Source organism: Jaculus jaculus, chromosome 6, assembly GCF_020740685.1.
Source record: "Jaculus jaculus isolate mJacJac1 chromosome 6, mJacJac1.mat.Y.cur, whole genome shotgun sequence".
Taxonomy (NCBI): domain Eukaryota; kingdom Metazoa; phylum Chordata; class Mammalia; order Rodentia; family Dipodidae; genus Jaculus; species Jaculus jaculus.
The window spans coordinates 148939618-148953450 of NC_059107.1; the positions used below are offsets into that span (position 1 = coordinate 148939618).

The 13833-nt window shown below is 42.0% G+C and overlaps 1 protein-coding gene across 1 annotated transcript in view; it reads left to right on the plus strand.

The window, feature by feature from the left end:
• The window catches only part of Polr3b (RNA polymerase III subunit B), a 108286-nt gene that overhangs the window by 38705 nt on the left and 55748 nt on the right, over window positions 1-13833 (plus strand). Inside the window, exon 13 of the mRNA XM_004650238.2 lies at window positions 12086-12247. Within this exon, the coding sequence (XP_004650295.1) occupies window positions 12086-12247 (162 nt within the window). The remainder of the gene's footprint in view (window positions 1-12085; window positions 12248-13833) is intronic.

A 13833-nucleotide genomic window follows, 5' to 3' on the forward strand; every position in this document is an offset into this window, starting at 1 on the left:
TATTCAATTAACAAGTGTTTGTTAAATACTTGGTATTTTTAGGTCTGCTCCTTTGTACTGGGTGGAAAAGGAAAGTAAGACACAGGTCTCCTTTCCAATTATGTGTGTGTGAGAGAGAGAAGGGGGGCGGGAGAGGGAGAGGACACACATGCCATGGCTCACATAGGGAGATTAGAGGACAAGTGTGGGTGTCAGTCCTCGCCTTCTACCTTGTTTGAGGTGGGGTCTCTCATTGTTCACCACCACATACACCAGTCCAGCTGGTCAGTGAGCTTCTGGAGGAGTCTCCTGTCTCTGCCTCCTATATCCACAGAGCTGGGCTGGGATTCCAGAAACACACTTTGGTGTGCAGCTTTCCATGAGCTCTGGGGATCTCAGCCCAGATCCTCACACTTGAATGACAAGGGCTTTATCTACTGAACATCTCCCCAGCACAAAGGCCCCTTTTTCTTAGTCCCTGTAGTCCAGGTGCACACGGAATGAGCCAGTAAACATTCCTAACATGGTGGAAATAGCTTAGTGAATAAATCTTGGCTGATACATGCTGTCTGATTTAGAGTGTATATTCCTTTTCACTGGCTGTCTGGAGAAAAAAACCTCTGAAACTTTGTGCTTTAGTATTTCATAAGTTACCTTCAAATCAAAAAAACTAGAACCGAAACCTAGCTGCTATTGATAAATTTTCTTTCTTTTGGTTTAAATCAGTACCTTGATGTGTTTTTTATCATTGTTATCTTGCCTAAGATTTACTAAGTTCTTAAATCTGTAACTTTATTTCATTCACCAAAGCTTTATTAAAATATTTTTTTGTAATATTTTCTCTCCTTACTCTGTACTATTAGGCCTTTTTTAAAAAAAATTTTTTTTTCTTTATTTATTTGAGAGAAAGGGAGAAAGAGAGAATGGGCATGCCAGGACCTCCAGCCACTACAAACAAACTCGAGACGTGTGCAGCCCCTTGTGCATCTGGCTTACATGGGTCCTGGGGAATTGAACCTGGGTCCTTTGGCTTTGCAGGCAAACACCTTAACCACTAAGTCATTTCTCCAGCCCCCATATTAGACCTTTTGATGCAGAATCTGTTAATCCAAAAGCTCCTTTTTCTTCAGACTAGGTGATTTCTATTGGTCTGTTTCATGTTTCTTTTTAAAAATGTCATCTCTAATATATTCATCCCATTAACTTTTAGAATAAAAATTTAGTTTTCCGGTTCTAGAAATTTCATGTGAACACTTTTTCTAAAAAGTATTTATTTGAGAGAGAGAAAAGAAAAAAGGGAAAGAGAGAAAGAGGATGGGCATGTCAGGAGTACCACTGCAAGCAAACTCCACAAGCTTGTACCACTTTGTGAATCTGGTTTTACATGAGTACTGGGAATCAAACCCAGGCCATCAGGCTTTGCAAGCAAGTGCCTTTAACTGCTGAACCATCTCTCCAGCCCACATTGGGAGATTTGAATTAGTGGAGTAATGTGGCCTGGGTTTTAGATTGGTAAGCTCTGATTTGGAGATGAGCAGACCAAGAGTGGGCTGTCCAGTGGTCAGGTGAGGGGCAGTGGTGACTGGGATGGTACTAGACACTGCCACGCAGATTCAGTCTGAACACTGAGAAGTTTCAGCAAGTTTCAGGTTTAGGATAAATTGGTATCTGGAACATGGGAAAGCTCTCTGATTAGAGGCTGATACTTAAAACAGGTTTGTTTTTGACCACATTCAGACTGTGTGCAAGGATTTATGGTAGTCCCACCACCAATCCCAGTTTTTACTAATTTTTAAATGGAAAAAAAAATCATGTTGTTAAGTGAGTCTTTTTTTTTTTTTAATTGACTAGAGGAATAAGAAGTAGAGTCAGGAGGACGGAGGGAGGATAGGAGAGGCTATCTTAGTGCTTAAGAAGTTAGAAATAAAGAGGATTCCCATATGCAAGAAAACATAGCTTTACAAACACTGTGAACACATAAAAGGCATTGTGTTAGGAAAGCTGTAAAAACAATAGCTGCTAATTTCGCACTCCTGGGATGAGGCAGTGTAAACCTGCTTTTGCTTTAGATAACAGAGTTGTCTCCACCGGCCCCGGGTTGGCAGAGCTGTACGTTGGTCTTCCTGCCACCAGAGGGTTGCCAGGCCAGCCGCCAGTAGGTGTTAGTAAAACCTACCGATTTCAGGCTTAATCTTTTCACCTACCTTTTCTTTTTCGGTAATGTGTTCATTATTTGCTGCGCATTACTCCGTCCTTTGTCTGCAAATGTTTTGTTTCTAATGCAGCTTGCTTTGTATGGGTGAGATAGGGAATGGCACCAAAATCCGGCACCCTGGAAAGCCAGGGATTTCCACCCTGTGACAAAAGAATGCCGTCTTGACTTCAGAGATTGCCTAATCCCAGCTGTTCTGATAATGTAATTAAGGCTGCCTAATGTCTTTAATTTTGCAACCAGTTTGTGTGAAAAGGAGAATTTGGCACTCTGAAGGCTTAAACACTAAATAGCAATCTCAAGACACCTAATTAGAATTCTCTGACATTAAGCTAATTGGTGAAACTGTATTTCAGCAGCTTAACTTCTTTATTAATTTTTTTAGCATTTTTATTGAAAATCAGTTGATGGGCTGTCAGCACTTTCCCCTTAAATATGATTTGCTCAATAGTGTTCCTGCCTGAAGCAGGAGGAAAGACCTCAGCCTAGCAGTAAATGCAGCGGTCTCCAGCATCCCACCCCCCTGAAGCATTTTACTCTTGACCTAAATAATGTGCTTTATTGTGTCAGTTGGCCTTGCAGTTTCTCATTGCTCTGGTAACTTGACAACGTTATTTCTTTAAAATTGAAAGTTCAGGCGAAGTTTAATTCATGAGTCAGCTCTGTTGACTGTGCCCTTCCTTTTTTACTTGTTTAGTGCCAGGGACGTTTTCCTGTGTTTGAATCAGGAGGCCACACAACACATTCAGCTGGGACCCCCAAAAACTTTGTCATAATTTGAGACAAAAGTATCTAAGTGGCCGGGACTCGTTAAGAGAGCTGAGCTTTTGTGGCTTCAGCTGAGGGCATTTGACTCTGTTCAGGATGCTTAGTCAAGTTCCGTCTGTGTGTTCCACAGGAAGCGGCTGAAATGGGCCTCTTCATCCCTCCTGCTCTGCACCTGCTGCCATTCCCATGTCCTTTCTTTCCATGAGTGAGACTGCTGCATCTGACCTAAGAAAGGATTAAGCTCTCGGGAGGAAGTTTTCTTCTTAGAACACTTTTGATAGTAAATTCAAGTCCAAGATCCTGGCTTTCCAGTTAGAGGAAGAGTAGTGTGTCAGGCCTCAGGGAGAAAAGGGCATAGTCTGATCTCACTTAGGAAATTCTCTTTCAGTATTAGAGGAGACTTGTTTGAATATCATCTTCATTCAGAGTCAATAATAACAACAAAACTATCTACCCATTACAAATAATCAGGAACATAGTCAGTATGGAATTTGGTAAGTCTTTAGCTTAAAATTTGTCACTGCATCTCTTAATTCCTCTTTAGAAGTTTGAATACAATACCCTTTAGTATTTTTTTTATTTTTAATATGTTTATTTATTTGCAAGCAGAGAGAGGGAGAGAGATAGGGAGAAGAGAGACAGACAGAGGAAATAGATGCACCAGGGCCTCTAGCTGCTGTAAATGAACTCCAAACACACATGCATCTTTGTGAATCTGGCTTTATTAAGAGTACTGGGGAATTGAATCCAGATCATTAGGCTTTGCAGACAAATGCCTTAACTGCTGAGCCATCTCTCCAGCTCATCATGGTAGTAGTAGTAGTTGTTGTTGTTGTTATTATTATTATTATTATTATTTGAGAGAGAGGGGGAAGGAGGGAGAGAATGGGAACGCTAGGGCCTTCAGTTACTGCAAAAAAAACTCCAGACACATGCACCATTTTGTGCATTTGGCTTATGTGGGTCCTGAGGAATCAAACCTGGGTCCTTTGGCTTCACAGGCAAGCACCTTAACTGCTAAGCCATCCATCCAGCCCAAGCTTTGCTTACTTTTAAATTTTATTATTTGTGTATGTGTTTAGGAGTGTGTGTATGCCATGTTATGTGAAGGTTAGGGGACAGCCTTGGGGTATTGGTCCTTTTCTCCCACATTGTTTGAGGCAGGTTCTCTTGTTTTTTACTACTGTAGGTGTCCATGAGTTCAGGAGTCTCCCAATGTACTTCCCATTTAGTTTTGCTTACTATTGAGTTTGATAAAAATGGATTTTTTTTGAGGCAAGCCCAATAGATTGGCCCTTTTTTTTTTTTAATGTGAGAGAGCAAGAGTGAGAGAGAGAATTGGAGGGCCTCCACCCACTTCAATCGAACTCCAGAAGTGTGTGCAACCTTGTGTAAGCTTCACCTTGTGCATCTGGCTTATGTGGGGCTTGGAGAGTCGAACATGGTCCTTAGACTTCACAGGCAAGCATCTTAACCGCTAAGCCATTTCTCTGGCCCATAAAAATGGATTTATAGCTGGGCTTGGTGGCTCATACCTGTTTTTTTGGGGGGGGTTATGAGGTAGGGTCTCACTCTGGCCCAGGCTGACCTAGAATTAACTTTGTAGTCTCATGGTGGCCTTGAACTCATGGTGATCCTCCTGCCTCTGCCTTCTGAGTGCTGGGATTAAAAGTGTATGCCACCACCCCTGGCTGTGGCTCACACCTTTAATCCCAGCACTTGGGAAGCTAATGTAGTTCCCATGAGTTCTAGGCCAGCCTAGGTTACAGGGTGAATTCCAGGTTAGCCTGGGCTAGAGTGAGACCCTACCTCGAAAAACAAAATGAGGGCTGGAGAGATGGCTCAGCAGTTAAGGTGCTTGCCTATAAAGCCTAATATCCTGGGTTCTAGTCCCCAGTACCCATATAAAGTCAAATGCATAAGGTGGCACATGTATGTGTAGTTGTTTGCAGTGGCCAGAGGCTCTGGTGCATCCATTCTCTGTCTCTCTTTGCTCAAACTCTGCTTGCAAATTAATAAATATATATAATTAAAAAAAAAACAAATGAATAAATAAAAATAACAAAATGGGCTGGAGAGATGGCTTAGTTAGATGCCTGTGAAGCCTAAGGACCCATGTTCAATATTGTAATATCCATGTAAGCCAGATGCACAAAGTGACATACATGCCTGGAGACCATTTGCAGCAGCTGGAGGCCATGGTGTGGCCATTCTTGCTGTCTCTCTTTTGCCTCTCCATGATTGCAAATAAATAAATGAAGTATTTTTTAAGCTGGGTGTTGTGGCACACACCTTTAATCCCAGCACTTGAGAGGCTGAGGTAGGAGGAACACTGTGAATTTAAGACCAACCTGAGACTACATAGTGAATTCCAGGCCAGTATGGACTAGAGAGAGACCCTACCTTGAAAAATCAAAAAGGCTGGAGAGATGGCTAAGTAGTTAAGGCGCTTGCCAGCAAAGTCTGAAGAATGGGGTTTAACTCCTCAGAACCCTCATAAGCCAGGTACACAAGATGGCACATGCATCTGGAGTTCGTTTGTAGTAGCTGCAAAATATTTACGTACAAAGTTGGAGTTTTGCAGTAGCAAGAGGCTATGGCATGTCCATTCTCTCTGTCTCTTTCTCATTGAAATTTTAAAAAGAAATCCAGTTTTGTTTTCCAAATGAATAACCAGTTTTCTCATTACCATTTGTTATATAATTTTTTTTTATTTACTTACTGATCAAAACTCCATCCCCCAGGCTGGAGGAGGGCTTAGTGGTGATAAGGCACTTGCCAGCAAAGACAAAGGACCCAGGTTCAACTCCCCAGTACCCACATAAAGCCAGATGCACAAAGTGGTGTATGTTCTGAAGTTTGCTTGCAGTGGCTAGAGGCCCTGGCATACCCATTCATTCTCTCTCTTACACATACTCACTCTCAAATAAATAAATAAATTCTTTAAAAACATGTATTTATTTGAGGGAGACGCGCTAAAGAGAGAATGGGCTCACCAGGACCTCCAGCTGTTGCAAATGAACTCCAGACACATGTGCCACCTTGTGCATCTGGTTTATGTGGGTCCTGGGTAATTGAACCTGGGTCCTTTAGCCTTGCAAGCAAGTGCCTTAACCACTAAGCTGTTTCTCCAATCCATAAAACATAACATAACAAAACAAAACAAAACAAAAACACCTTCATTTCTCTGATGTACGAGTTTACTCATTTATTTACCTAACCCAGGCTGACTTGGAATTCACTCTGTAGGCCCAGGCTGGCCTTGAACTCACAGTTATCCTCCTACCTCTTCCTCCAAAATGCTGAATTAAAGGCGTGCACCACCATGCCTGGCTGATATTTATGTGTAGCTGTTTCTGGGCTCACTTCTGTCCATTGGTCAGTGTGTCTTGGTGTTCATTATTACCATCGCCTTTTTCTTAAGTGCTTTGATGAGTTCAGATTCTTAACTTTTCATTGTAAACCTTAGAATTTATTTTATTTTATTATTACTATTTTTTTGAGGTAGGGTCTTCTCAGGCTGACCTGGAGTTTACTAGTGTCTCAGGCTGGCCTCAAACACACGGTGATCCCCCTACCTCTGCCTCCTGCGTGCTGGGATTAAAGGCATGTGCCACCATGCCTGGCTAAACCTTAGAATTTCTCTGTTAATTTTCATTAATAATTTTCTTGAGGGCTGGATAGATGGCTCAGTGGTCAAAGGCACTTGCTTGCAAAGCCCGATGCTCTGGGTTTGGTTCCCCAGTACCCACATAAAACCACATGCTAAAAATTATGCATATATTTGGAGTCTGTTTGCAATGACAAGAGGTCCTGGCAAGCATATAATCTCTCTCTGTCTCCCCCCCCTTGCAAATAAATATACCAAAATACTTTTTAAAAATCTTCTAGAGATTTTTTTATAGAGTGAGTGAGAGAGAAAGTGCACATGTGCAAGAGAGAATTGGTGTGCCAGGCCTCAGCCACTGCAACAGAACGCCAGACACTTGCGCCACCTACTGGGCATGAGCTACCTTGCACTTGCCTCATCTTTGTGTATCTGGCTTACGTGGAATCTGGAGAGAGATGAACCTGGGACCCATGTTGTACTGTAGGCAAGCACCTTAACCACTAAGCCATCTCTCCAGCCCTTCTAGAAATTTTGGTTGGAGTTGTGTTAGAATTACAGATCACATTTGGAATAATTAGTAATCTTCAAATACTAGTCTTTTTAGCCATAAATAATCTTTTTTTTAGGTTTTCTTTCATGTCTTCCAATAAATATGTCTTAAGTTTCTCCATAAAGGTCTTATGGATTTTAATGTTTAAGTATTTTTGGGTAGCTATCTTTAATAAAACAAAATTAGCTCCTGTGTACTCAATACAAAACTTCTATTATTATCAAGAGAAGTCAGTCTCATTCTATCCCTCCCAGTTCCCTCCTTCCCAAATTGGTCTGCTTAAATGAATTATAGCCATCAAATTTATTTGGTATGTCAGATATCAAATCACATTCTCTAAAGACATGAAATTATCTAAAAGATAAAAGTTTACTAAAAATCATGGTATCGTTTTCATGCCTAAATTTTAAAAGAATAATTGCTTACTGTTATCAAGGGTCCAGATTTCCCTGATTTCCTTTCACATGTTGGTTATTGATGGGATTATTTAAGTAGGATCTTGTTGCATTTGGGGCATGTGTGTGTGTGTGTTTAAACTAGATACTTTATTCTAAGGGACTCCCCACATTTTGGGTTCTGCTGATGGTACCCTTGTATTAGGCTGGAGTCTCCAGAGAAGCAGAACCAATAGGAGGAGAGAGTCCCACACTAGGAGAACCTGGGATTCTGATGTGCATGGAAGCAGTGCTGGTGTTCCAGCTTCAGGAGAGAGCACATTTGTCCTTCCTCTGCCTTTTTGTTCCACTCAACCCTTCTGCGGATTGGACAGTGCCTGCGTGCGTCGAATGAGGTGCTTCTGTACTCCATGTACAGGTGGAAATGCCACCCTCTCTAGGGGTACGCCTCTGTGGACGCACTGAGAAATGCTTTGTCAGCCATCTGGGCATCCAGTAAGAAGTCAAATTGACACCCAAAATTTACTACCACAGGGCTGGAGAGAAGGCTTACAGGTGAAGGCAGATTGATAGAATGAGCAGGGCCTTCAGCCACTGCAAACGAACTCTAGACGCATGCACCACCTTGTGCACCTGGCTTACATGGGTCCTGGGAAATTGAATCTGGGTCCTTTGGCTTTGCAAGCAAGTGCCTTAACTGCTAAGCCATTTCTCCAGCCCCAAAACCTTTTTTTTTTAATTGACAACTTCCATAATTAGACAATAAACCATGGTAATTCCTTCCTCCTCCACTTTCTTTTTGCAACTCCACTTTCCATCATACCCCTTCCCCCTCTCAATCCCTTTTTTACTTTTTATTTATTTATTTATTTATTTTTGGTTTTTCGTGGTAGGATATCACTCTGGTCCAGGCTGACCTGGAATTAACTGTGTAGTCTCAGTGTGGCCTCAAAGTCACAGTAATCCTCCTACCTCTGCCTCCCAAGCCCTGGGATTAAAGGTGTGTGCCACCACATCTGGCTCCTTCTCTTTTTTATTTTGATGTCATCATCTTTTCCTCCTGTTATGATGGTCTTGTGTAGGTAGTGTCAGGCACTGCGAGGTCATGGATATCCAGGCCATTTTGTGTCTGGAAGAGCACGCTGTAAGGAGCCCTACCCTTCCTTTGCCTCTTACATTCTTTCTGCCACCTCTTCCACAATGGTCCCTGAGCCTTGGAAAGTGCTGAGCACTCCTCTGTCACTTCTTAGCACTGTGATGCCTTCTGAGTCATCCCAAGGTCACCACCATCTATTTTTTTTTTTATTTTTTTCTTTTTCTTTTTCTTTTTCTTTTTTCTTTTTGTTCTTTTTTTTTTGCCACCATCTATTTTTAAAAATTATTTTTGAATTAGTGTCTCCATTTTGTTTTAATTTGCATTTATTTGAGAGAGATAGGTAGAGAAAGAGGCAGAGAGAGAATAGGTGCGCCAGGGCCTCCATCCACTGCAAATGAACTCCAGACACATGTGCCACCTTGTACATCTAGCTTATGAGGATACTGGAGAATCAAACCAGGGTCCTTAGGTTTTACAGGCAAGTGCTTTAACCACTAAGTCATCTTTCCAGCCCATCCATTTTTTTTTTAATGATGGATAAGCACATAGAGAGAGAGAATGGGCATACCAGGGCCTCCAGCCACTGCAAATGAACTCCAGATATGTGCACCCCCTTGCGCATCTGGCTAAAGGGGGTCCTAGGGAATCGAGCCTCGAACCGAGGTCCTTAGGCTTCACAGGCAAGTGTTTAGTCACTAAGCCATCTCTCCAGTCAGATTACATTTTACTGATTTGGAGAGAATTAACTTCTAAACAATACTTAGTGTTCTAATCCATGGACACATGATACATCTCTCTTATTGAGGTACTCACTAATTCCTCCCAATATGTTTTAAATCCAGGGTTTTTTTTTGTTTGTTTGTTTATTGGCCTTATTTTTCTTTCAGTTTTATTTATTTAACAGAGGGAGAGAGAGAGAGAATGGGTGTGCTAGGGCCTCCAGCCATTGCAGACAAACTCCAGGTGCATGCACCCCCTTGTGCAGCTGGCTAACATGGGTCCTGGGGAATCAAATCTGGGTCCTTTTGCTTTTCAGGCAAACACCTTTACCACTAAGCCATCCCTCCAGCCCAATTGGTCTTATTTCTTACAAGCTTGCTAAACTCTCTTCTTGTTTCTGGTGGGTTTCCTATGTGGGCAGGCATGCTATCTTCCAGTAAAGACAGCTGTGTTGCTTCCTTTCTGATACTGATAACTTTTCTCTTCCCTGCTCCTTGAGCTGAATGCCACCTCTGCTGTAGTGGTGAGAATGGCATCTTCTCCTTGTCCCCAGTTTTTTTTTTAATTGACAACTTCCATAATTGTAAACAATATCCCATGGTAGTTCCCTTTCTGCCCCCACTTTGTCCCCAGCTTTGTAAAGAAAGCCTTCCATGTGCTGTTCCTTCCTTCCCCGCGGCCTGTGCGCCCGGCTGTGTAGCACTGCAGAGCCGTGGCCCAGGCAGGCTTCCTGCCACTCCCCCTGGGCAAGAAGTGCTCGCACTCTGCCTCTTTCCTCAGGCGTTGTACCTTTAGTGGGAATCAGTGGCCAGAGCATGTGCTGACCCCTTCAGGAATGGACTGCTGTTTCCTATTCCTAACTGCAAGGCTTATGGGAGTCAGGGAGACTCTTCTCCACTCCCAGGCACATAACCTCTGCCTGTGCCCCTTTCCTGAGTGCACATTACTTTTGCCTTCCAGACTTGGCTAGGCAGGAGGATTTCCTGGCCCTTCCACAGCTGCTTATAGGTTTTGCCTCATTTATAAGAAATTTTAGGGAAATAGCTAGAATTGAGTTGCTTCTATTCCAACATTTTTTTATTTATAAATTATTTATTTATTTATTGGTATTTTTTTTTACAAATCATTTTTTAAAATATTTATTAATTTGAGAAAGAAAGAGGGAGAGGGAAAGAGAGAGAATGGGTATGCCAGGGCTTCTAGCTGCTGCAAACAAACTCCAGACGCATGTGCCACCCTGTGGTTACGTGGGTCCTGGAGAACTGAACCAGGATTCTTTGGCTTTGCAGGCAAACGCCTTAACCGCTAAGCCATCTCTCCAGCCCTATTTATTGGGTTTTCAAGGTAGGGTCTTGCTTTAGTCCAGGCTGACCTGGAATTCACTATGTAGTCTCAAGGTGGCCTTGAACTCACAGCAATCCTTCTACCTCTGCCTCCCAAGTGCTGGGATTAAAGGTGTGTGCCACCATGCCTAGCTTAACTTTATTTTATTTTTGAGGGAGTGAATTGGCATGCCAGGGCCTCTAGCCTCTGCAGCCAAACTCCAGAAGCATGTGCCATCTTGTGCACATGTGCAACCTTGTATTTATGTGTTAACTTGTACATCTGGCTTATGTGGGTTTTGGGGAGCTGAATCTGGGTCCTTAGGCTTGGCAGGCAAGCGCCTTAACTGCTAAGCCATCTCACCAGTCCTTTTTTAAAAAATTTATTTTATTTATGAGAGAGGGAGTTTCTCCATTCTTTTGTGAGCACTCTAGTGTAGGGAGTAAGTATGAATTTTTGTTGGGTTTAGGGTTCTGAGGAATTCTAAATTTTCATGATAGCCTGCAGCTGGCTGTGAAGAATTTCTTAGGCTCACTTCTTCTGTCATAGTGTCACATCCTTGCTTCACTTTAAAGCATTTCCCCCAGTTATGACGGTTAGTTGTGCTAGACTTTGAAACTCATAATAAGAATCATGCCACATATATTCTTTGAGGTCTGATTTCTTTTATTCAGTGTCATGCTTTTAAGATCCAACAATGACTCTGTGGTTAATTTTTGTTTATTTTTTTGTTGTTGTTCATTTATGTCTTGTAATGGGAGTCTATAATAGTTACCTTCTTGTTTTGGGACAAAATATCTGACCAGAAGCAGCTTATGGAAGGAAAGGATTCATTCTTACTTGCAACAGCCAGTCACATCATGTCACATCAGTTGGGAGGAAGCAGCAAGAGTGGGCTAACTGGCACTTGCTGGACTATACGCCCCCAGGCCTATCCCCCGTGACACACCTCCTCCAGCAAGGCTCCACCAGCTAAGAATCAAGTATGAGGTTTTAGCCATAAGCACACGAGGCTGTGGGGGACACCACCACAGAGTATACCCATTTGCCCACATTCGTTTGTAAGGTTTACAGTTTGTGGCTGCTACAGATTGTTTATATGTCCTAATGCACTTGAATGCAGATTTCACTAGGACATTGATGCTTGAAGTGCTGCCTTCTACCAGAACTCTGGCTTCTCTGGGTGACTTGGGCTCTTCCCCCAGATCTACTGAATTTGAGACTTCAGTAGTTTGTTGTTGTTGTTGTCAGAGTATTGCTGAACATGCAGAAGTAGGATCACTGTGAGTTCAAGGCCGTCCTGAGACTACATAGTGAATTCCAGGTCAGGCTGGGCTACAGTGAGACCCTGCCTCGAAAAACAAACAAAACAAAACAAATCTATGAATGCTAGCTAGATCTAAGTTTAATCATTATACGCTTTTCTTTTTAGCTTTTATCTCTTCTTTTTGAAGATTTATTCAAAAAATTTAATTCTGAAATGAAGAAGATTGCAGACCAAGTGATTCCCAAACAAAGAGCGGCACAGTTCGACGTGGTGAAGCATATGCGCCAGGACCAGATCACCAACGGCATGGTGAACGCCATCTCCACTGTGAGTCTAGTCCTTCAGCGGGACGTTGCGGTTTGTTTGAGGCCTGTTCAGTGGTCTCAGAAAGTCAAGGACTCTGAGATTCCATGTCACTCATAAACACTCACATGATGTGGATAGTCTTATCTTAAATGTACAATAATCAAATATTTTCTGCTTTGAAAAATAATCTGAAGCCTAACTGTTGTCAGGAATTTTGTTAATATAGTAGCCTTCTTTAGCCAGTTTAATTTAGCTTTCAGCTGGCCTTTTGTCTAAGATCAAGTATAGTATCATGTAGACATGATGAACTGCAGTCTGAAAATAGTACATGGAAAATACCAGAAATAAAGTTACTGTTTTTATTTATTTATTTATTTATTTTTTTTTTTTTTTGAGGTAGGGTCTCGCTCTAGCCCAGGCTGACCTGGAATTCACTCAAACTCACAGTGATCCTCCTAAGTGGGCCCGCCTGAGTGTTGGATTAAAGGTGTATGCCACCACATAGTCATTTTAAAGTAACTTTTATTACAGTTTTTCTTGTTTATTATTGTTGTTGTTAACCTACTGTGCCTCATTTATAAATTAAGCTTTGCCATAAGTGTGTGTGTATGTGTACAAAGAACAGCATAGAACACAAGACTCCACTGTCTGCAGTGGGCCATCTACTAGGATATGGACGGGTCATCATGTAGCTATACTGCTTGCTTATTCTAATGCTGTCTGTGGCAAAAAGAAAATGTATGAAGAGGAAAATATTGTACATTAACTATTAATAATCATTTTTTCCACAGATGACATGATTTATATATGCAAACTTTAAAGGATTCTACAGTGAAATCCTAGAATATAAGTGTGTTTGCCAAAGTCATAGCCGACAAGCAAAACATGCAGTAACATTTTGTTTTTTTTTTGACGTAGTGTCTCACTCTAGTCTAGGTTTACTTGGAATTCCCTATGTGGTCTCAGTCGAACTCAGTGATCCTCCTACTGCTGCCTCCCAAGTGCTGGGATTAAAGATGTGCACCATCATGCCTGGCAATAGCCATTCTTTAAATGGATACTCCCCCTCCTTTTTTTTTAATAATAAAATGGGTATATTTCAGGAAAGTTTATTAGTTGGCAGCTTTTGTCCAAAACGATACAAAAGTATTTTATTTTACAGAAGGTTTATATTCTTTAAAGACCAGTCAGCTCTTCTCTGGGCGCTGAATTTGGTCTTAGCAGCTGCTGTGTATTCAGGGTCTCGGCTATTCATGCGAGGTTATCAGATAGGTATTTACTCCCTTTCTTAAAGCAGAGCAACTATAGGTCTATCTGATGAGGTCTGGCACACATTTGATGTGCCAGGCACACAATGAGTCTTATGGGTGGGATCGTGCCCCAGCAAAGAATAGTGTGGTCCAACTCGTGATTCCCAGAACAATGACAGAATAGCATGGTCCAACTCATGATTCTCAGAACAGTGACAGAATAGCATGACTTGCTTCAGTGTTTGGTGCAGAGGTTTCTAGTGGGCCTATATGAGCAGCTCTGTAGAACCTGCTACAACCTAGGTGGATGTGTGCCTTCCTCTGTCTTTCAGCACGTTAAATTCCTGTGGTCCAAAC